Source organism: Eucalyptus grandis, chromosome 8 (assembly GCF_016545825.1).
Source record: "Eucalyptus grandis isolate ANBG69807.140 chromosome 8, ASM1654582v1, whole genome shotgun sequence".
Lineage (NCBI taxonomy): Eukaryota > Viridiplantae > Streptophyta > Magnoliopsida > Myrtales > Myrtaceae > Eucalyptus > Eucalyptus grandis.
In genome coordinates, this window is record NC_052619.1 from 3,515,525 (window position 1) to 3,539,633 (window position 24,109).

General features: G+C 36.9%; 2 protein-coding genes across 2 annotated transcripts; both read left to right on the forward strand.

The window, feature by feature from the left end:
• Window positions 1–7,262: 7,262 nt before the first annotated feature.
• Window positions 7,263–8,490, forward strand: LOC108956785. Its single transcript, XM_018866732.2, has 3 exons — window positions 7,263–7,423; window positions 7,531–7,628; window positions 8,004–8,490. Exons 1-3 carry the CDS (start codon window positions 7,277–7,279, stop codon window positions 8,104–8,106), a joined length of 348 nt encoding a protein of 115 aa, XP_018722277.2. The 5' UTR covers window positions 7,263–7,276; the 3' UTR covers window positions 8,107–8,490.
• Window positions 8,491–17,336: 8,846 nt separating this feature from the next.
• Window positions 17,337–21,880, forward strand: LOC120287663 (U11/U12 small nuclear ribonucleoprotein 35 kDa protein-like). The gene is made up of 4 exons (XM_039300802.1): window positions 17,337–17,544; window positions 17,650–17,747; window positions 19,393–19,471; window positions 20,727–21,880. Exons 1-4 carry the CDS (start codon window positions 17,398–17,400, stop codon window positions 20,919–20,921), a joined length of 519 nt encoding a protein of 172 aa, XP_039156736.1. The 5' UTR covers window positions 17,337–17,397; the 3' UTR covers window positions 20,922–21,880.
• Window positions 21,881–24,109: the final 2,229 nt, after the last annotated feature.

Here is a 24,109-nt window from a genome sequence, read left to right on the forward strand (position 1 = left end):
GCAGACTCATTATGCGCAAAACTTCTATTCATGCACTAACCTTCCTGGACTTGTTCCTCCACTACCAGATGTTGGGAGGCATAAAAATCGGAGCAGGGGAAAAGTTGTAAGAGGTTCAAACCCAAAGATAAAATGGAGGAAACTTCATATCTGTGAAACAAACCAACATGAAGTCACCAGATATCCTGACATCCAACTCAATTGCCCAGGCTTTGATGCACAAGAATCGGCCTCTCAACATGTGGGAGTCTTGGTAACTCTCGAAATTTATTTTAGAAAAGGATGAGCAATGATCATGGGCAGATATTGATTCCCACAGGTCATTGCTTTCCTTTTAGAAAATTTTGCCCATCTCCCACGAGTTTCAACCCTTGTTTCCCTTCCCCCTTTTTTTTAATTGAAACTTTCCTCGTAGAAGACTCCAAAAATCTCTTTTTATTCTGCCAACCTACGGTTTCCCCTCGAGTCTCCATTGGATTCGATTTCTTCAGCCGCGTTGAACCACTTGATTCTCTATTTTCCCTGTTGTTCCTTGGCCGAGAATCTCCAGAATATGCGTCCCTTGTTCACTTCCCAATTTCGCAAAAATTAACGCCTCAAATCTCACCTTCCTTTGCTCGATGGGAATTGGTTGAACTTTATTGCCCTTTGTTCATGTTGCGAAGAGGAAGCTGAATCCTAAAAGCCACGTCCCCAGATCTGGGCAAGGCTGGCCGTGACCCTCACCCAAACGGTGATCGCGGAAAGAGAAAATAGGAAAAGAGGAAAAAGAAAATAAAAAATAAAAATTCGAAAAATATTAAAATATTTTAAAAATTGTTCACATGAGTGCTGGTCGAGTCGCATAGAATGGATAATGTCCAAGTCAGCAAACTCTGGCCATAATTGGCCGAATATGAAAATGTTTAGAATTCAATTGATAAAATTGAAAGGTTTATGATTAAATTGACAATAATTCAATAGGTTTATAACTTTTTTGACAATTTTTTCCTTGATCATGAGTCCTCCTTTTACACCATATCTTGTCCCTTTTCATCACATAGTATATGATATTTCATAACAATTTTCATTGTATTGTCCTGCACATGCAGCCATCCCTGCGGTGGGAAGCCATCCTCATCGTGCCGGAGTGTATGCTGCACAGGATCGTAATCGTGCAATGTATCCTAATCGTAACAAACCGTATCTTAATCCTACTCCATGTGAGTCTTCGTTTTACTCCATATCTTGAACCTATCTATCACGTTGTCTGCCTCTAGAATGGTTCATACATACATGAATCATTCATCATACATTGTATTACGCTTGTTTGAAAGTACTGTAGCCTTAATTCATAAGATATTCTCTAGTCATATAATCATGTAACATGTTCAATTTCACTTTTGCGTCAAACGAGCATTGATACTCCATAAAATTCATCTTTACAAATGTAGTATGTGCATATGCCTAATTTCTTATTTTTAGCAAGAATTAGTAGCAAAACCTTGATGCTCTGTCTGACACTCATTTGCATAGCATTGTCACAACTTGGTCAATAAGATTTTCTACCGTAAAATATGTGGGGGGGGAATCATGGTAATTTCGTCATTATGTCAATAATTTATCTGTACTGTTCAAATTAATTAAAAAAAAACCAATGTATATCTCATGAATAATATTTGTCTGGAGTATATTACTAACAGAGTCTCAAGCTGAGGAGGGGGTGTGGTAATGAGCTATATATATATATATAAAAAAATAGTCTCGCATTCTCAATAGAAAAAGAAAAAGTAAAAAAAGGACAGTCTCGCATCATCTACTTTCCGAGAATTAATTTCGTTTCTTCTAGTGAGACTCATTCCTTCATTTCCCTCTATATTAAACATGGCTGCAGACTACCGGGGACGTCCTTGAAAAGAAAACATGTTGGTTGTTCCAGATGCCATCAAGCCAAGAACTTCGTGTTTCTCATGATCGTGATATATATATAATATGTCATAATACTCTTGTTATATTCTAGATGTAGTAGAATTACTTCAGTTCCCTATATTCCGCAAATCATCTTCCATACATTCTCATGTGTAGACTCGTCTTGACAATAGTAAAATATAAAGAGATGAGTTTCACAGTTTAATCTTGAATAATGTTCACCCAAGTAGAGACATCTCATCACTGTCTTGCACATCCGGAAGTGGGGCAATTTCATTGGTCCACTCAAGGAGCCTCTTATCTCCATAGCTATTCAGTGGCATAATTATTCAGAAAGTCTTAAATATATTGTACAATGGTCAATTCACTTATAAACTTTTTTTTTTTTTTTATGTTTTTGTCAATTGAGTTCTAAACTTTATGACAAATTATCAATATAAACTTTCGTCAATTTTGCCCGTAAAATGCTAACGTGGTGGTCAAGTCAAAGTCTTTATTTTTCGTAGTACGATCGACAATGACGTGGATGATTTCTGAAAAAATTATATTTTTTTCTTTTTCTTTTCTTTTAATTTTTTTCCTTCGTCGTATTTTTAGTAGGAAAAGCAATACATTTTTTTCCAAAATTCGTCCACGCCAGACCGATTGTGTCACGTAAGACGGCGATGCTAACTGAATTGCCACTTCAATGATTTTCGGCCAAAATTGACCAAAAGGGCTACTTTGATTTTGGATTAAATTGGCAAATTTAAAAATAATAATAAAGATTGTATTGGCCATGACTTGTTGGGTAATTTTCCGTTATTCGGCTGCGACAAGCGGGCTACCTAGTGCAATAAGAATGGCCTGACGCTCTAACAGATCCATATACTCAAAATCAGCAACCCCCTCAAAAAAAAAAAAAAAAAAACAGGGTGCATGAACAAGGCTTCGAAGCTAAAACAATGCTAAAAGGTGCAACTGTGATATGGGTTACATTGCAGTTTTTGGGGGGCAAACCATGAATTTTATCTCGGAAAAGATCTATGGACGAGTCGTACTTGCCCCATAGTCCATGAATGACGGCTATTCTAGAAATTAAGCACTACCCGACTCCATTCCAAGAATTCAGGGCTACTTTACTCATCTTTTTGTTTGCTGAGCTTCGGTAAACACCTACTATATTTTGTCCTTGATAAGCAAATGTACATAATATATATGAGGTGAAAGACAATTCTATGAGAAATTGTACATATATATATATATATAAATGCAATAGTCTAGATGTAATATCATTTGGATGTACAATGCCAAGAAGAAGATTCCTATCGAGCAATATAGGTGTTGACAAAGGAAGGATTTTTCACTCTAGACTTTTCCACCTATCAGCTCGTCCTATTGACCTCATCATTAGCATGTTTTTCTTTTGAGTCGCAGGGAGGGATGACCTAAATCCGTGCTATCCGCTTGGCTTACCAACTAGAGAAGGTGATCGGCATTTTATGGCAATGCAAAATCCGAAACACATTTATTTCCCTATTCGGTCTCGCAACCCCAGCCCTAGCGGTCCCTTAATAATAATAATAATAAAAAAGAATAAAATAAAATAATTAATAAAAAATAGAAAAAAATCAGTATTGATCGTGCCATATAAGATGATAAGTATTCAGGTTGTCAATTTCCAACTAAAATTTGTCAAAATGTTCACGATTATATTGATCAAATTGAGAAGTTTAAAATTAGATGAGTAAGTTCATAGCTTCCTAAGTAAAAGGAAGGAGCGATCAAGAATCAAAGTGGAAAGTACATTTTGGCTGAGAATCGCGAAGGATGCAGAGCAGCGAGCGAGAATGAAATCACCGCCTTGTCTTTCCCTCCCTCCCTCTCTAGACTTTGAGCAAGTTGTTCGTTTCTAGCTGCAAAGTTCAGAAGATGCTTGGTTGCTTCCGCTGCAAATTTCGAACCCTGTCATCGTCTACGTCGTGCCTGAGAAATGCGGGGTCGGTTTGTTCAGGCCGATTTCGATTTTCAAGTTCTTGATGGCTCCTGAATTTTGTTAACATTTTCGACCCTTTTCGTTAGCGGCTTTTCGTCACCCGCACCCAAGCCGTTGCCGTGGCGTTAATACAATTATAAACCCTTTAGTTTTTTTTTTGAACAGTATAAACCCTTTAGTTAGAGAGAGAAAAAAGAGAATATATTTTGGAGAGAGAGTGATGAAAGGAAAAACCTTCATAGAAAAAATACATAAAATCCTTTAATTTTTAGATGCGTTTGCTTCATGAAATATCGCCAATTTGAAATACTTCTAAAAATACTCACTTCTATTTCTTGTAACAATGAATCAATGAGAGAAACATTTTATCATCAATAAGATGTCTAGGCAAAGATTATTATTGATGACAGAAATATATTCCATTAACTAGTTTTTCTAATCGATACAAATAACTATATTTAGAAAAATGCTTGCGAATCATTGATTTTTCATGGAAAAAAAATCAATAATAACTTTCCGAACTCAACCAATTTCATTTTTACTACTAATATCACTATTAGCTTCGTTATCTCATTTTGGCCATCAAAGACCTTTACTCTTATAACTAAAATTAAAGGATTTTAGTCACTAATGAGGACAACTACAGAATATTGCTAGAATAATAAGGCATCATGTAGTTTAGCATCCATAAAAATTTATCTAATAGCCATCTTCACAATTGATTCAATAAGTTACTCTGGTTTCTATTTTTCAAAGTATTAAAAAAAGCACAAGTAAAATTCACCATGTAATTGCAGAATACTATTTTAATATCACGTAATAATCAATTATGATGAGAAAATATTTTAGTATAATAAATGGAATATTGTACAGTATATAGTATTGCTATATCATAATTAATGCTAATTGTTATATTCTAATGGAAATTTTATGAATAATTAAAAATAAATAGACGTATTATCGACATTTAGTATCCTAATAATTAATATCATATTATATGAATAGAAGGACAAAAATGAAATGGACATTGCATAGGTCTTCCTAATGAATCCCCATTCCTTTAAAAGTAGGAACGAGCATCCCCATATTTAGTAAAGGGAAAATCTCAAATAAGAACCTGAAGTGAGTTCATTTTCTCAAAAAATGACCCAAAATAAACACTGTATCAAATAAGGACTTGAAGTGGCTAATTTAGTTTCAAATAAGGACCCGAACTTCCAATCTTATTGATAGCTTGGGGCAGTTTTGTCCAAGAGCATTTTTTCTTTAATTTTTTTTTCTTTCTTCATCTTCCTCACACCTCCTTTGCTCTACATTGCCTCCATCTTCAATGCCATAATCAGGGGCCCCACCAGCAACCTTGTGAGCTTCATGTCATCACGTAGTTGGTCCTAGTAACGAGAAGTTGGATTGGAGTTATTTGCTACTGGCTTGCTCGTGCTCAACCTAAAGCTCGGATCGACTTCCGTCTAACAACAACGATGCTGGATTTTCTATCGAGGGTAGCGGTCGATGAGATCAAGAGCTCGAATAGGACTTGTCAATGGCGGCAATGGGGCAACGAAGTACAGTAGTTTCTATAGTTAATGATGTCAGATACGATTGATGATCAATCTCAAGGTGGGGTATCGGTTGAGGAGGAGCTGTGTCGATGAGAATGGCAAGAGTGTGAGTGGGTGTCTCCAGACTAGGGATTATTGAAATGAGCCATTGGCATTGCAAAAGGGAAGGGGGATCTTTGAAAGATTGAATTTTCGCAAGAGAGGCAAACCCGAATTTGAAATTGATGAGGCAAACTATTGCCGAGGTTGAAATAGTCGCCTGCTGCAACGAAATTGTTCTTTGACGTGAAATTGTTGATCACCAAGCGTTAATTGAATAGAGGCATAAGTTAGTCAAACAAGACAATTTGGCAATGCTTGGATATTGCTGCTCTATTGTTGGCAAGTAGGACCGAAAATAGCACACAAAATTGAAGTTGCTGAGTTAGTGGAAGGCCCAGAATAAGTGGAGTTTGATGCACTCTCGAGGTGAGAGAAATACGTCGCCAAAGGGATTAGTTGCATAGCTTAGGAGTTGGACAAGAAGTTGAGTCTCAGCAAAAGCAGATTCATATTATGGCTTTGAGATCAGAATTTGCGATGAATGTTGGAATAAAGAGAACTTATTTTTGAAAGCTCATTTTGGTTTCGTGGAATTGTCTACAAACTATTTTAAGGAGCAAAATTTAAAATTTTCAATGAATTAGACTATGTTGTAATGGCTCGTGTTAACCCAATCTTTGGTCATACAACGAGATGACAAAGAGAGAGACGGAGGGGCTGACAATGGAAGTGATGTAGAGCATGAGAAAGATGAATAAAGAAAAAAGAAGAAAGAGAGACAAAAAATAAAGAATAATGTACTAGGACAAAAGTGCCCATGACTATGAATAAAATTAGAAGTTCAGGTCCTTAATTGAAAGTAAGTTAGCTACTTTAGGTCTTTATTTGAGACGGTATCCACTTTATATTTTTTTTTGAAAAGATGGCTCTACTTCATATTCTTATTTGAGATTTTCCCTTTAGTAAATAAACTTAATAAAGTCAAACGATGAGACGTTAATAAAATTCAAAACCTAGTTAATTAATTTCCTTATGGAAAAAGAAAAATACCTTTTTGATTACTAAATAAACTTTCATCTTGCCATGACATATAAAATCAAAATGCGATACTCATTTAGAAATTTAAGTTGCAAAGTTTTTCACATTCATTAATTAATTTCGCCCGATGAAAAAGTAAGTTTTCTCTTCATCACAAGTGGCTCTATTATTTCTACAAAATTAACTCCATAAACATGTCAAAATGATTTTTAACCTTTTTGGGGATAAATGCATTAAAAATCTTAAAATTTATTACGAAAATGCAATTTAATCCTAAACTTTGAAAAATTATAATTAAATTTTGAAATTTATCATGAAAGTGCAATCAAGTTTAAGATCTAATTGTATTTTTTGAAAGTTTTAAAACTTATTATGAAAATGCAATCGAATTCTAAATCTTTCAAAAAATATTATTAATGGAAGAACTTGATTTGATCAAATTTTACGATTTGATTACGCTTTTTAAAAGTTTTAGGATCTTCTTATATTTTTGTAACAAGTTTTAGAAATTAATTGTACTTTTTGAAAATTTTGAAATTAAAAGTTTCAGGACTTCATTATCTTATTTTATTTTTTCTCTATACAGAAAATTAAGATTTAGCACATCATGGAATTAAATTTCTAGTGCTGTTTGTGAACTTCTTCTTCGTTAAGAGAAAGCATCCTCCCATCTTCCTCTGTTTCGCTGCGCTTTCGTCTTCCTCGGAGACTCTGTTCCTAGAGAGAAAAGTAGAGAGAGAGAGGGAGGGAGATGAGCAGGAACAGCAGCGGCAGGCTGAACTCGGTGTTCTACGCGGAGTCGTACCACCCGATCCAGGCGGGCAGCATCGACGGCACCGACGTCCTCCCCACGACAACGCCGTCTACCGCGCCCACCTCTGCTCCTCCGCCGGCCTCTGTAAAATCCCCCTCTCCCTCTTCTCTTTGCCGTTTTCTTTGCTTTACTTCCTGGGTTTCTGACTCCGTTTTCGATTCGCCCTTTTCCTCGCGATTCCCCCCCACCAGATGACCCGTTTGGCGATCCCAAGGCCGTGGGCGACCCCTACTGCACCCTCTTCGTGGGGCGCCTCTCCCACTTCACCTACGAGGACACTCTCCGCAAGGTCTGGCCTTTGTCTTGATTCTGAGGTTTTCTTTCATTCCCATTTCTCTCTTAACGATCAAGTATTTTATGAGATTTGTTTAGTTAATATCACTATAATTATAAATAAGCCGTAACGTTATAAGTGGTCGAACGTATTATAATATATATGATCTCTCAATTTCGTAGATCATATGTTTGTTGTTACTATTAGGTTAACTCATTTTCTAAAAGATTAATAAACATAACTTACGGTACCAATTGTTTGTCTAGTTATACAAATCGGTTGTCCTCTGTTTTTTTCTTGCATAAATTTTATTTTGAGGGGGTTTGGGGGTATAAAATTGGAAACTTTATGTGTTTAACTGAGAAGAGATGTGAGATTTATTATGTGCAGACTCATTATGCGCAAAACTTCTGTTCATGCAATGACCTTCCTGGACTTGTTCCTCCACTACCAGATGTTGGGAGGCATAAAAATCGGAGCAGGGGAAGAGTAGTAAGAGGTTCAAACCCAAAGATAAAATGGAGGAGACTTCATATCTGTGAAATAAACCAACATGAAGCCACTAGATATTCAGACATCCAACTCAATTGCCAGGTTTTGATGCACAAGAACCGGCTTCTCAACATATGGGAGTCTCGGTAACTCTCGGTCGGAATTTCAAAGTCTTCCGTCGAAAATCCAAAGATGGAAGACTTTCAAGTCTCAGTAACTCTCGGTCGGAATTTCAAAGTCTTCCTTAAAAAATCCAAAGATGGAAGACTTCCAAGTCTCCTTTTTTTAGTAGACTTTTACAGTTTTTTCTTGCCCTTCATTTACTCAATGTAGAACATTCAAAGATAAAAGACTTTCATGCAATGATTGCTAGGTCCTTTGTCAACGACTTCGATAGTTCAGTATTCACGATGACTGCACTGAGAGACACTTCGATTACGAGAGTGATGTAAATCTTGTAAACTATACACCTTGGCATATCCAAGATTATATGTGCTCCACATAGGTTCTTTAAGTCAATTAGGATCTTTTCAATGATCATATCAACGTTCTTTTTCAGCGCGAGTGTAACTTGAAATACAAGTAACTTTTGTAATTATCGAGATTGATATAATTTATGAATAGTTTTGTCAAATTTAAAAACATAATAGGGTTTTCTCAACACAATGAAACCTTACTCTCAAGCCTCATGTTAGCTTATTTTGTAGTCTTCATATACCGCTAGAATTTGTCATTAATTCACAATTTACGCTTTACTCTTTGCTAGTCAACAAGTTGAGCTCACTCCGTCCATTTATGATCTTTTTAACATGTGCAAATTGATCATGTTAGGAACTTTTTTTTTGTGAAGTCTTTCTCTCTCCCCCCTCCCCCCTTCTCACTGATTTGCCGTCCAAACTTAGGAACTTTTATCCTTATTTGTAGAAGTTTTGAGTCCACTAAAAGTTGTGGACCAGAATAAAATGACTCCAAACCACATGATTGACGTTTCAAATGAGGACCATTTTAGACTACAATTCGTAGTGAGGGGGCCTTTGGACAATCACCCTCTTATGAATTAGAGGTTTACCAAGGTTAGGTACCTCCACGCTTGTTTTCAACCCACCACATTGCACGCTCTCTTCGTGTGGATGATATGATGCATGCAAAGAGACCGAATAAGAACCGAAAAGGTATATGGACTTCGAAACTAACAAGACCCCTCCCTTTATTAGACTTATTGAGTTTTTCTTACTCTTCGTTTACTCAAGGTAGAAAATCCAAAGATGGGGGACTTTCAAGTCTCCTTCCTTGAGTAGACTTCTTCAATTTTTTCTTACCCTTGAATTACTCAATGTGGAACATTCAAAGGTATAGACAGTTCATGATCTTGCTAGTTTTTGCCAATGAGAATCTTCTTTGAGAGTTTTTTCTTTAACCTCTTGCATTTTTATTATTTATATCTTCGTCTTCAGCAACTTTGAGACCTCGCAAGAACTTGATATGATTTCCCTTCGTGATATTTGCTATATTTCGTAACGTTGACATAAACATAATTGAACAATTGGCTGCCATTTAACCTTGCTCTCAAGCCTCAAGTCTTGCTTAGCTCTCTTCACATATTGCTAGAATTTATCATTCACTCAAAAGTTACGCTTACTCTTTGCCAATTCATGATCTTTGCTAGAAAGTTCTATCCTTATCTACAGAAGTTTCAAATCTACTAAAAGTTATGACCGGAATAAAATGACTCAAAACTAGTATGAAAACCACATGATTGATGACTCAAATGAGAACAATTTTAGATTATTATTCGTAGTGTGAATGCAATTTTGGACAATCGTGTGCTTATGAGTTGAGGCTTACCAAGGTCAGGTACCTCTATGGCTGATTTCAATCCACCGCATTGCATGCTCTCTTCATGTGGATGATATGATGCACACAAAAAGAGACTAGATAAGATTCCAAAGGCCATGCAGAGTTTGAACATAATAAGTCCCGTCCCCTTCCTTGATAGACTTCTTGAGTTTTTTCTTACTCTTCGTTTGCTCAGAGTACAAAATCCAAAGATGGAAGACTTTTAGGTCTCCTTCCTTGGATTTTTCTCTCCCTCCATTTACTCAGTGGAGATCATGCAACTGATTAATTTGTTTTATTTGCAGGTCGGGGATTATAAATACACACACACACACACACACACACACACACACACACATAGCAAAAATGCACTTCCCTTCCTCAACATCATCATCTTCTCTTATCACCGCCATTTTCTGCTTGCTCTTGGTTATAGCTTCCCTGTTCCTTCCGGGAGCCTATGGCCGTAAGTGATATTTATATATTTGGTGCTTCAAGCTTCTAATAATGGAGAAGGACATAAATTGAGCATCATGATTCCGTGAAACCATAGCTGACATAGCATGACGTGAGAACGTAGAGAAAATTTTATATATCTTGCTGTTTTTCTTATCATCACTTGGACAATTTTGTTTTATTGAATATCGAACTAAAGTTCGGGATGAAGTTGAATAATTCATGGATGACATTGTATATTGGATTATAAAGTTCAGAGATCATTTATGTTATTTATCTTTTATTAGTTATTGATCACAATTTTTTGCTTGCTCTAGATTATAATCTTCTTGTTTCTTCCAGGTGCCTCGGCTATTTCAACTCACAGTAAAGTGGCGGTGAAGGGAGGATGTAAGTGATTTTTCTTTTTGGTGCTTTGAGCTTTCGATAATGGAGAGGGACATGGATTTCCCAAGGCATGACGCGAGAACATGCAGAAAGTTCTATATATCGTGGTGTTTTTCTTAAAGTTGCCCCGATATTTCGCTGCATGAATCATTTAATGATTTTGGGCGGTGTTAGATCTTTCATAACGATTTCCATTGAGTTTTTTCTTGCCTACAGATTTGGGTCTTCTAGATTGTAGGGAAAATTGTCTAACAAATCGTAAACCTAATGTATCTATGCCAATTGAGTCTTAAACTTTTCCATTTTTTGTCAATTGAATCCAGTCAATTTTGGTTGGAAACGTGACATGATCGACACTGACGTTAATAATATTTTAATATTTTTTCAGAATTTTTAATTAATTTAATTAATTTTCTTTTTCCTTTTCTCCTTTTTTTTTTTAATTGTGGCTGGCAATAGCGTACTGGGTGAGGGTTGCGACCAGCCTCGTCTAGATCTGGGTGCATGGCTTTTCAAGTTTCCTCTTTGCGACATGAGCGATCCTCTACTCGATGGGAGTATAGTGACGTGCGGAGAAAGAGATCGTTTCAATCACTGCTTTTTAACGCCCTCGCTCATGGCTCTCCTTATCATAAGGCAGCTGCTTTGGTCGATGTGGTGAACTGTTTCACCACCTCTTTCTCTTCTTCGTTTGTTTTCTTCGGTTCGATCGAAATTTATTTTAGAGAAGGATGAGCATGATCATGGGCAGATATGATTCCCACAGGTCATTGCTTTCCTTTGAGAAAATTTTGCCCATCTCCCACGGGTTTCAACCCTTGTTTCCCTTCCCCTTTTTTTCATTGAAACTTCCCTTGTAGAAGACTCCGAAAATCTCTTTTTATTCTGCCAACCTACGGTTTCCCCTCGAATCTCCATTGAATTCGATTTCTTCAGCCGCGTTGAACCACTTGATTCTCTACTTTCATTCTTGTTCCTTGGCCGAGAATCTCCAGAATATGCGTCCCTTGTTCACTTCCCAATTTCGCAAAAATTAGCGCCTCAAATCTCACCTTCCTTTGCTCGATGGGAATTTGGTTGAACTTTCTTGCCCTTTGTTCATGTTGCGGAGAGGAAGCTGAAGCCTAAAAGCCACGTGCCCAGATCTGGGCAAGGCTGGCCGTGACCCTCACCCAAACTGTTATCGCGGAAAACTGTTATCGCGGAAAGAGAAAAGAGGAAAAAAAAATAATGAATAAAAAATATTAAAAATATTAAAATATTTTAAAAATTGTTCATATAAGTGCTGGTTTTGTCGTTGGCTGATGTCCAAGTCAGTAAATTTCGGCCATAATTGGCTGAATATGAAAATATTTAGAATTCAATTGGTAAAATTGAAAGATCTATGACTAAATTGACAATAGTTCAATAGGTTTATAACTTTTTTGACAATTTTTGCCATGATTGTGAATCCTCCTTTTACTCCATATCCCGGCCCTTTTCATCACATAGTATATGATATTGCATAACAATTTTCATTGTATTGTCCTGCACATGCAGCTATCCCTCCAGTGGGAAGCCATCGTCCTTGTGGCCGTGGCGGTGGCCGATATAGTCCATGTGAGTTTTCTTTTTACTCCATATCTCGAACCTTTCTATCATGTTGTCTACCTCTAGAATGGTTTATACATGTGTGAATCATTCATCAAACATTGTATTACACTCGCTCAAAAGCACTACAATCTTCATTCATCGGATGTTTTCTCGTCATATAATTATGTAAAATTGAAAGGTTTATGACTAAATTCCAGTCATAATTGGCCGAATGCACTCAATTGATAGAATATGAAAATGTTTGGAAGTTAATTGGTAAAATTGAAAGGTTTATGATTAAGTTGACAATAATTCAATAGGTTTATAACTTTTTTGACAATTTTTTCCATGATCGTGAGTACTCCTTTTACTCCATATCTTGGCCCTTTTCATCATATAGTATATGATATTTCATATCAATTTTCATTGTATTGTCCTGCACATGCAGGTATCCCTGTGGTGGGAAGCCCTACTCGTCCTGCCGGAACGTATGGTCATAATCCGTGTGAGTCTTCGTTTTCCTCCATATCTTGAACCTTTCTATCATGTTGTCTGCCTCTAGAATTGTTGTTTGCCTCTAGAATGATTTATATATGTGTGAATCATTCATCATATATTGTATTACGCTCGCTCGAAAGCACTACAATCTTAATTCATCGGATATTCTCTAGTCATATAATCATGTAACATGTTCGATATCACTTGTGCGTCAAATGATTATTGATACTCCATGAAATTTCATCTTTGCGAACATAGTATGTGCATATGCCTAATTTCTTATTTATGGCAAAATTTAGTAACAAAATCTCGGTTCTCTGTACTGACACTATTCGTGTACTCATTTGCATAGTATGGTCACAACTTGGTCAATAAGGTTTTCTACAGTTGGGGGGGATCATGGTAATTTCATCATGTCAATAATTTCTTTGTACTTTTTAAATTAATTACAAAAAAAAAAAAAAAACAAATGTACATCCCATGACTAATATTTGTCTGGAGTATATTACTAACAGAGTCTCAAAGTGAGGAGGGGGTGCGGCAATGAGCTATCAAAAAAAAAAAAAAAAGATAGTCTTGCATTCTCAATAGAAAAAGAAAAAGTTAAAAAAGGACAGTCTCGCATCATCTACTTTTCGAGAATTAATTTCGTTTCTTCTGGTGAGACTCATTCCTTCATTTCCCTCTATATTAAACATGGTTGCAGACAACCGGACAGGTCCTTGAAAAGAAAACATGTTGGTTGTTCCAGATGCCATCAAGCCAAGAACTTCGTGTTTCTCATGATCGTGATATACATGTAATATGTCATAATACTCTTGGTACGTTCTAGTTGTAGTAGAATAACTTCAATTCCCAGTATTCTGCAAATCATCTTCCAGACATTCTCATGTGTAGACTCATCTTGACAATAGTAAAATATAAAGATATGAGTTTTACAGTTTAATCTTGAATAATGTTCACCCGAACAGAGACATCTCATCACTGTCTTGCACATTAGGAAGTGGGGCAAATTCATTGGTCCACTCAAGGAGCCTTCTATCTCGATAGCTATTCGGTGGCATAATTGTTCAAAAAGTCTTAAATATATTGTACGATGGTCAATTCACTTATAATTTTTTATTTTTTTATTTTATCAATTGAGTTCTAAACTTTATGACAATTTGTCAATATAAACTTTCATCAATTTTGCCTAGTAAAACGCTAATATGATGGTCAAGTCAGTATCTCTATTTTTCTTAGTACGATCGACGTGGATGCTCTTTGAAAAAAATCATACTTTTTTCCTTTTTCTTTTCTTTTAATTTTTTTTCCTTCATCGTATTATTGGTAGGAAAAACAATACAATTTTTTACAAAATCTATCCACGCCAATGCCGGTTATGCCACATTAGATGGTGACGCTAACTTAACTGCCACTTCAATGATTTTAGGCCAAAATTGACCAAAGGGCTACTTTGATTTTGGATTAAATTGCAAAATTTTAAAAAAAAGAAATCAAGATTGTACTGGCTACCATATGATAGGTTTACGACTTGCTGGGCAATTTTCCATTATTCGGTTGCGACAAACAAGTTGCCTAGTGTAATAAGAATGGCCTGATGCTCTTAACAGATCCATATACTCAAAATCAGCCGCCCCCCTCCCCCCGCGCAAAAAGAGAGAGAGAAGGAGTGCATGGACAAGACTGTGAAGCTAAAACAATGCTAATAGGTGCAACTGTGATATGGGTTACATTGCAGTTGTTGGGGGCAAACCATGAATTTTAGCTTGAAAAGACCTATAGACAAGTCGTACTTGCCCCATAGTCCATGAATGACGGCTACTCCAGAAATTAAGCACTACCCGAGTCCATTCTAAGAATTCAGGGATACTTTACTCAACTTTTTGTTTGCTGAGCTTTTTGTTTGCCGAGCTTCGGTAAAGACATACTATATTTTATCCTTCATAAGCAAATGCGCATGATATATATGAGGCGATAGAGATTTCTATGAGAAATTGTACATAAACATATAAAGGCAATATTCTAGATGTTATATCATTTGGATGTACAATGCAAAGAAGATCCATGTCGAGCAATATGGGTGCTGACAAAGAAAGGATTCTTCACTCTGGACTTTTCCACCTATCAGCTCCCCCTATTGCCCTCATCATCAGTATGTATTTCTATCGAGTCACGGGGAGGGATGACCAAAATCTGTGTTATCCGCTTGGCTTACCACCAGAGAAAGTGACTGGCATTTTATGGCAATGCAAAATCCGAAATACACATTTATGTCCTTATTCGGTCTCGCAACCCCAGCCCTGGCGGGCCCTTAATAATAAAAAAGGAAAAAAAAAAGGAAAATATAAGATGATAAGCATGAGGCTATCAATTTCTAACTGAAATTGACAGAATAGGTTATATGGACAAATTGTCAAAAAGTTTCTAACTACAAATTGAGAAGTTTAGAATTAAACGATTAAGTTCATAGTTTCCTAAGCAAGGGGAAGGAGCGATCAAGAATCAAAGTAAGAAATATATTTTGGTTGAGAACCGCGAAGGATTCGGAACAGCGAGCGAGAATGAAATCACCGCCTTGTCTTTCCCTCCCTCTCTCCCTCTCTAGACTTTGAGCAAGTTGTTCGTTTCTAGCTGCAGAGTTCAGAAGATGCTCGGTTGCTTCTTCTGCCGAATTTCAAATCCTGTCATCATCTACGTCGTGCCTGAGAAATGCGGGGGTCGGTTTGGTCAGGCCGATTTCGATTTTCAAGTTCTTGATGGCTCCTGAATTTTGTTAACATTTTCTTTAGCGGCTTTTCGTCACCCGCACCCAAGCCGTTGCCGTGGCGTTAATACAATTATAAATCCTTCAGTTAGAGAGAGAAAAAAGAGAATATATTTTGGAGAGAGAGAGTGATGAAAGGAAAAACCCTCATTGAAAAATACATAAAATCCTTTAATTTTTTAGATGCGTTTGCTTCGTGAAATATCGCCAATTTGAAGTATTTCTAAAAATACTCACTTCTATTACTTGTAACAATGAATTAATGAGAGAAACATTTTATCATCGATAAGATGTTTAGGCAAAGATTATTATTGATGACGAAAATATATTCCATTAACTAGTTTTCTAATCAATACAAATAACTATATTTAGAAAAATGTTTGTGAATCATTGATTTTTCATGGAAAAAAATCAATAATAACTTTCGGAACTCAACCTCTTTCATTTTTATTACCAATATCACCGTTAGCTTCGTTATCTCATTTTGGCCATCAAAGACCTTTACTCTTAACTAAAATTAAAGGATTTTAGTCACTAATGAGGACAATTAGAGAATATTGCTAGATTAATAAGGCATTATGTAGTTTAGCATCCATAAAAATTTATCTAATAGCCATCTTCACGATCGATTCAATAAGTTTTCTATTTTTCAAAGTAGTAAAAAGCACAAGTAAAATTCACCATGTAATTGCAGAATACTATTTTAATATCACGTAATAATCAATTATGATTATAAAATATTTTAGTATAATAAATGGAATGTTGTACAATAGATAGTATTGCTATATCATAATTAATGCTAATAAAATATTATGAAAAATTTAGCATTGTTATATTCTAATAAAATTTTTATGAATAATTAAAATTAACAAGACGTTGTATTATCGACATTTAGTAACCTAATAATTGATATCATATTATATTAATAGAAGGACAAAAATGAAATGGACATTGCATAGGTCTTCCTAATGAATCCCCGTCCCTTTAAAAGTAGGAACGAGCATCCCCATATTTAGCAAATGAACTTAACAACGTCAAACGATGAAACGTTAATAAAGTTCAGAACCCGGTTAATTAGTTTCCTTATGGAAAAAGAAAAATACCTTTTCGATTACTAAATAAACTTTCATCTCTCCATGACATATAAAATCAAAATGCGATACTCATTTAGAAAATTAAGTTGCAAAGTTTTTCACGTTCAATAATTAATTTGGCCCGATGAAAAAATAAGTTTTCTCTTATCACAAGTTGCTCTACAAAATTAATTCCATAAACATGTCAAAATGATTTTTAACTTTTTTTCAGATAAATACATTAAAAATCTTAAAATTTATCACGAAAATGCAATTTAGTCCTAAATTTTAAAAAATTACAATTAAATCTTAAAATTTATCGTAAAAGTACAATCAAATTTTAAAATTTTCAAAAAGTGCTATCAATGGAAGAATTTGATTTGATCAAATTTTATGATTTAATTACACTTTTTTAAAATTTTATGACATCTTTACACTTTTGTAACAAGTTTTAAAAGTTAATTGTACTTTTTGAAAATTTTAAAATTAAAAAGTTTCAGGACTTCGTTATCCTTTTCTTTTCTTTTTTTCTATACAGAAAATTAAGATTTAGCACATCATGGAATTAAATTTCTAGTGCTGTTTGTGAACTTCTTCTTCATTAAGAGAAAGCATCCTCCCATAGTCCTCTGTTTTTGCTGCGCTTTCGTCTTCCTCGGAGACTCTGTTCCTAGAGAGAGAAAGTAGAGAGGGAGGGAGGGAGATGAGCAGGAACAGCAGCAGCAGGCTGAACTCGGTGTTCTACGCGGAGTCGTACCACCCGATCCAGGCCGGCAGCATCGACGGCACCGACGTCCTCCCCACGACAACGCCGTCTACCGCGCCCACCTCTGCTCCTCCGCCGGCCTCTGTAAAATCCCCCTCCCTCTTCTCTTTCCCGTTTTCTTAGCTATTTCCTGGTTTCTGACGCCGTTTTCGATTCGCCCGTTTCCTCGCGATTCCCCCCCTCCCCCAGATGACCCGTTTGGCGATCCCAAGGCCGTGGGCGACCCGTACTGCACCCTCTTCGTCGGGCGCCTCTCCCACTTCACCTCCGAGGACACTCTCCGCAAGGTCTGGCCTTTGTCTTGATTTTTGAGGTTTTCTTTCATTCCCATTTCTCTCTTCTCTCTCCTTTTGAGGAAGAGTAGTTCTTTTTTTTTCCTTTTTTTTTTGGGTGTGGGTGTTTCAGCTGTTGAGCTCGTTTGAGGTGACAACGGCTGCCTGCCTGCCTGCCTGCCTGCCTGCCTGCTTGCCTGCTTGGGAGATAAATAAATTATTCGACTTGGCGTCGTTCTCGTGATTTATGAGGGGAGTGTTGGGAGATGGAACTTTGTTTTGTTTTCGAGGATGGGAATGGAAATGCTTGCCGAAATATGGCAGTTTTGGTGTTTAAAAAACGTATTTTTGGCGGTTCCGACTGCTAGATGGAGCATTTTGCCTTCAGTTACCGCTTTTTCTATCCGTCTTTCAATTGATTTAGGCTTTTTTGACCTACAGTATGAGTTCCCTTGTGCAGGCTATGAGCAAGTATGGTCATGTGAAAAACTTGCGCTTGGTCAGGCACATTGGTAACCATCTTATTAGCTCTTGTAATTTCTATGATTTTCAGTTCGTCGAGAGATCATGATAAGCGCTTCGGGTTGATAGTAATTCAAACTTCACTTAACATGAAACAAATCTTGGTAGCTTGCACTTTATTCACTGTTTTGACAGAGCAGCAATGCTCGATCTCTAACTTATTATATGCTTAGTTTTTTGATACCCTAATTTTTGTGGAGATGTTTTAGTGGCAGTAGTTTATATAACTTTTTAACATTACCGATAGCCAGTTTGAAGCTAGTAAGGATCACTGGTTTTATCATATTCTTTATCCTGTGCATATGAGCCGATTGCATTTTGGATGGCATAGTTGTTTGTGCCTCCTTTTAAATTCAAGGTATTGGCTCTACAAATTTCTTACTCTGTCGCTGCCTGTTTGCAGTGACTGGTGCCTCATGAGGTTATGCTTTCGTTGAATGTGAAACTGAAAGAGAAATGAGACGTGCATATAAGGTACTTTTACTCTGTTCTAGGCATGACATTGTGCTTGATACTGGGTAGAAGCCTAATGTTAATTCTTCTGAATTGGTCCTCATGTCTTTGAGATAGTCCATGACATGCTGCTGATGAGGCTTTTATTGTTGACTCATTGTTGACGCTTTGCCATGCACCTTCTTAAGAGCTTTTTGGGTGCCTTTCTCATCATATCTAATAGCTAGATACATTTTGTAAGTCAACCTAGAGATCTAACTATGAGTGCATTTGGATTCAGAACGAAGGAGATTGGAAGACATGCAAAATTAAGATAAAAATCTGTATAGAGAACTCATTTGAGAGCTTCTTCATGTGGTTGCTGCTTTTAGTCGCCATTTTATTTACGTTGAAGATTAATGTCAATAGGATGTGAACTTGATGTATGTTGGTTATGAAACACTGATGCCATGTTTTGTTGAAAAACTACTGCAATGTTCTTAGTGAAAAAAGACTAGAAGAAATGTGTAACCAATAAAAAATTAAGAAAAGCTACTAGAAAATCACACATTTTCACCAACCGAAATTTGAAGGAGTAGTTGTGATCCTTTTGGACACTTCAAAAATCCTAGTATTCTGTTGCAAAGATGAAGCTGGGCCACATTTGATGATACTAACTCTTTCTATGTTGTCATTATATGATCAGTCGCCCAATCCCATTGGATGACTTGAAGAGGCTGGGCATTCCACCTCCTCCAGAGGAACGTCCCTTGTCTCGCTTTGAGGTATTGTCTCTGTTGTATCTAAATGCTGCATATAGCTCCATCGAAATGCATGTTTTAGCCCTCCTGAGTTAGTTATGAAATTTCATTTACCATTAAACTTCTATACCAGAGTGTCGTGATATTTCTTAGGTTAAGTCTGACTATAATTCAAAACTAAGACCTGGACCAGCTAAATGAACGATGGCGTGGATGGAGGTACTAGCCCTCACTAATTGAGCTCACTTCCTTATTCATTCCATCATCCATTATCCACTGCTCAAATGTTTTATATTCTTGTTGTACAAGAAGGGGTTTTCCATGAAAAGGGTGCTCGCCTTTTTACTCATGAAAATATAATTCCACTGTTGAGAATTCCTTTTCACCTTATTTCCATAAATAAGCTTGGCCTAATCAGCCTCTTTATAGATCTGCCTAGATCCTTGTTCCCCTCCCCTTCTAAGACACTCTTCTGGCATTTGTGGAAACCATCACCCTTGAGGACTTAATTTGTGGGCATGGATGAGCATGAAGGTTAAGTGGCATTCCCGAGGTTGCTGTAGATTTGGTGGGAGGTTACCGAGCGGGAATTTTTCAGTTTTGAAGTTAATCCACTTTTTTGTGGCTTTATTTGGTATAAAGGCATGTGGAAACTTTAACTCTTAGCTTTACTTTCTTCTATACTAAGGTTTTACTGAAATTCTTTACTTGAACGTACTATTAGAAATGGAACTAGTAATACTTTTCCTTGGTATAGTTTTCCATGCTATTGTTTGCCTTTTGCCCCTCAACGGGCATAATGTTTCCAAATTCATTAGGGGGAGGAAGCTATAATTAGCTTTCTGTACTTCAGTGCACCTTACTGGATGAATTTGGGTTTGCTAAGTCCTGTGGAGCGACTGGCCTTGGAGACTAAGTTATGCCCGTTTGGTGATTGGGTTGCATAACATTTCGAACTTCATTAGGGGAGGAGGCTATAATTAGCTTTCTGTATTTCATTGCACCTTGATGGATGTATTTGGGTATGTTAAGTTCCGCGGAGTGACTGGCCTTGGAGACAAAGTTTACGCACTTTTGGTGAATGGGCTGGACCTTCTTTTCCCCTTTGACTTTCCTGTGATAATTCTATGGCAATTTGCACTGCCTCATGTTGAGTTCATTCTCCTTTAGGAAATTTGCAAGAAGAGTATCTGAGCAGTAGCCTTTTGAGTTTCTCATGAGTCGTGACATTTATTATGAAGCTTGTATAGCAGAATGTCATGATCTTGTATCTTTTCAGGTTCCATCACCCCCTAGAAGAGGACAGGGTTTGTTAGATAAGGAAGAAGGATCTCACAGAAGCTCTAGCAACAGAGAAGAGCATACTCACAGAGGAAACTCCGAGGACAGGGAAGATCGCGTGCATGGGAGGAGCCCTGGTGATACATTAGATCACGCTTACGACAAAAGTTCCCAAGGAAGAACATCGCCATGACAAGAGGCGCCATCAGGATCAGGAGTTTTCCAATAGGAAGAGCTCGCTGGAATTAGAAGAGAAGCACCATTACAGAAGCTCTGTGGAGAAGGAAGAAACTGTAAGAAGCTCTTTGGATGGGGAAGAGCGCTCTCGCAAACGGAGCTCCATTGATGATGATGGACGTATCAAGAAAAGGAGCAGAAGAAGTTCATCGGAGAGAGAGGATCATAAAGAGAGAGACTCGTCTGATAGAGAGGAGCGCCATCACAAAAGCAGGTCTCGAGATGAGAAAGAACGCTCTTATAAGCGTCACAAACATCGTGAGAGATCCCATCAGCATGAGGGGAAAAGATCAATCAGTCAAGGAATATCCATCTGATTATTGATTTTTGGGCAGTTTGTCTTTGGTTTGAATCCGGAGAAACATGCACGTAGGGATTGCTTTTTGCTTGCCTTCTACAGAGTGTAATAAGGAGAATGATGTGCATAGAGATTTAACCAGAGGTGTGAATACGGAAGGCATACTGAGGGAGAAGTCGTCTTGTTTCTGTGACTGAGTTTAACCAGAGGTCTGAATACGAAAGGCAAACTGAGGGAGACTTCGCCATCCGGAACACCTAATTCCTTCCGGAGGTAGTCCATCTGAGTCACAACTTTTAGATGTGCCAACAATTGTCATTGAAAGGAACTCTTCAATTGGTATATGACGGGTTGTGCTCAGATTGGCAAGGGAAATCGAATTGTTATCGCATAAGCGCAGGCTAACGCACCTTTTCATCTTTTAGGCACTTTAGTGCTAGTCTTTTGTTATTCGTAACATTATTTCCTTCTCAAGAAGCTGCTTCACACCCACGCAGAAGACAAGACTAAGCTCTGTATCCTTTCGGTCTGTTTAAGGCCCAATTCTCTAAATTTCTCTGCTGAAAAGTTATAAGTGGTTGAACCTACTATAATATCTATGATCTCTCAATTTCGTAGAACGTATGTTTGTTGTTATTATTAGGTTAACTCATTTTCTAAAAGATTAATAAACATAATTTACGGTAGCACTTATTTGTCGAGTTATACAAATTAGTTGACCTTTTTTTTTCTTGGTTAAATTTTATTTTGAGGGGATTTGGGGATATAAAATTGGAAACTTTATGTATTTAACTGAGAAGAGATGTGAGATTTATCATGTGCAGACTCATTATGCGCAAAACTTATGTTCATGCAATGACCTTCCTGGACTTGTTCCTCCACTACCGGATGTTGGGAGGCATAAAAATCGGAGCAGGGGAAGAGTGGTAAGAGGTTCAAACCCAAAGATAAAATGGAGGAGACTTCATATTTGTGAAACAAACCAACATGAAGTCACCAGATATCCTGACATCCAACTCAATTGCCCAGGCTTTGATGCACAAGAATCGGCCTCTCAACATGTGGGAGTCTTGGTAACTCTCGGTTGGAATTTCAAAGTCTTCCTTCGAAAATCCAAAGATGGAATACTTCCAAGTCTCAATAACCCTCGGTTGGAATTTCAAAGTCTTCCTTCAAAAATCCAAAGATGAAAGACTTCCAAGTCTCAGTAACCCTCGGTTGGAATATCAAAGTCTTCCTTCAAAAATCCAAAGATGAAAGACTTCGAAGTCTCCTTCCTTGAGTAGACTTCTACAGTTTTTTTCTTGTTCTTCATTGACTCAATGTAGAACATCCAAAGATAAAGACTTTCTTGTAATGATTGCTAGGTCCTCTCTCAGATAGTTTAGAACTCACACTAAGAAACACTTCGATTACGATAGTGATGTAAATCTTGTAAACTCTACACCTTGACATATCTAAGATTATATGTGCTCCACATAGATTCTTTAAATCGATTAAGATTTTTTCAATGATCATATCAACGTTCTTTTTCAGCGGGAGTGTAACTTGAAATATAATAACTTTTGCAATTATCAAGATTGATATAATTTATGAATATTTTGCCAAACTTAAAAACAAAATAGAGTTTTCTCAACACCATGAAGCCTTGCTCTCAAGTCTCATGTTTTGTGGTCTTCACATACAGCTAGAGTTTGTCATTGATTCTCAATTTATGCTATACTCTTTGCTAGCCAACAAGCTGAGCTTGTCCATTCATGATCTTTCTAACATATGTAGACTGATCATGTTAGGAACTTTTATTATTTTTAAGTCTCTCTCTCTCTCTCTCTCTCTCTCTCTCTCTCATCCAAGCTTTGCCACCATGGATCTTGTGACCATAATCACTTGCCATACAAACTTAGGAACTTTTATTCTTATTTGTAGAAGTTTTGAGTCCACTAAAAGTCGAGGACCAGAATAAAATGACTCCAAACCACATGATTGACATCTCAAATGAGGACCATTTTAGACTACAATTTGTAGTGTGAGTGTGCTTTTGGACAATCCCGCGCTTATGAATTAGAGGTTTATCGAGGTTAGGTACCTTCACGGCTGTTTTCAACCCACCACATTACACGCTCTCTTCGTGGATGATATGATGCATGCAAAGAGACCGAATAAGAACCGAAAAGGTATATGGACTTTGAAACTAACAAGTCCCTTTCCTTGCTTAGACTTCTTGAGTTTTTTCTTACCCTTCGTTTACTCAATGCACAGAAAATCCAAAGATAGAGGACTTTCAAGTCTCCTTCCTTGAGTAGACTTCTCCAGTTTTTCTTGCCCTTGAATTACTCAATGCGGAACATTCAAAGGTATAGGCAATTCATGATCTTGCTAGTTTTTTTCCAATGAGAATCTTCTCTGAGAGTTGTTTCTTTAACCTCTTGCAATTTTATTATTGATATCTTCATCTTCAGCAACTTTGAGACCTCGCAAGAACTTGATATGATTTCCCTTTGTGATATTTGCTATATTTCGTAACGTTGACATAAACATAACTAAACAATTGGCTGCCATTTAACCTCACTCTCAAGCCTCAAATCTTGCTCAGCCCTCTTCATATATTGCTAGAATTTGTCATTCACTCAAAAGTTACACCTTACTCTTTGTCAATTCATGATCTTTACTAGAAAGTTTTATCCTTATCTGCAGAAGTTTTGAGTCTGATAAAAGTTATGACTGGAATAATATGACTCGAAACTAGTATCAAAACCACATGATTGACGACTAAAATGAGAACCATTTTAGACTATTATTCGTAACGTGAGTGCGATTTTGGACAATCGTGCGCTTATGAGCTGAGG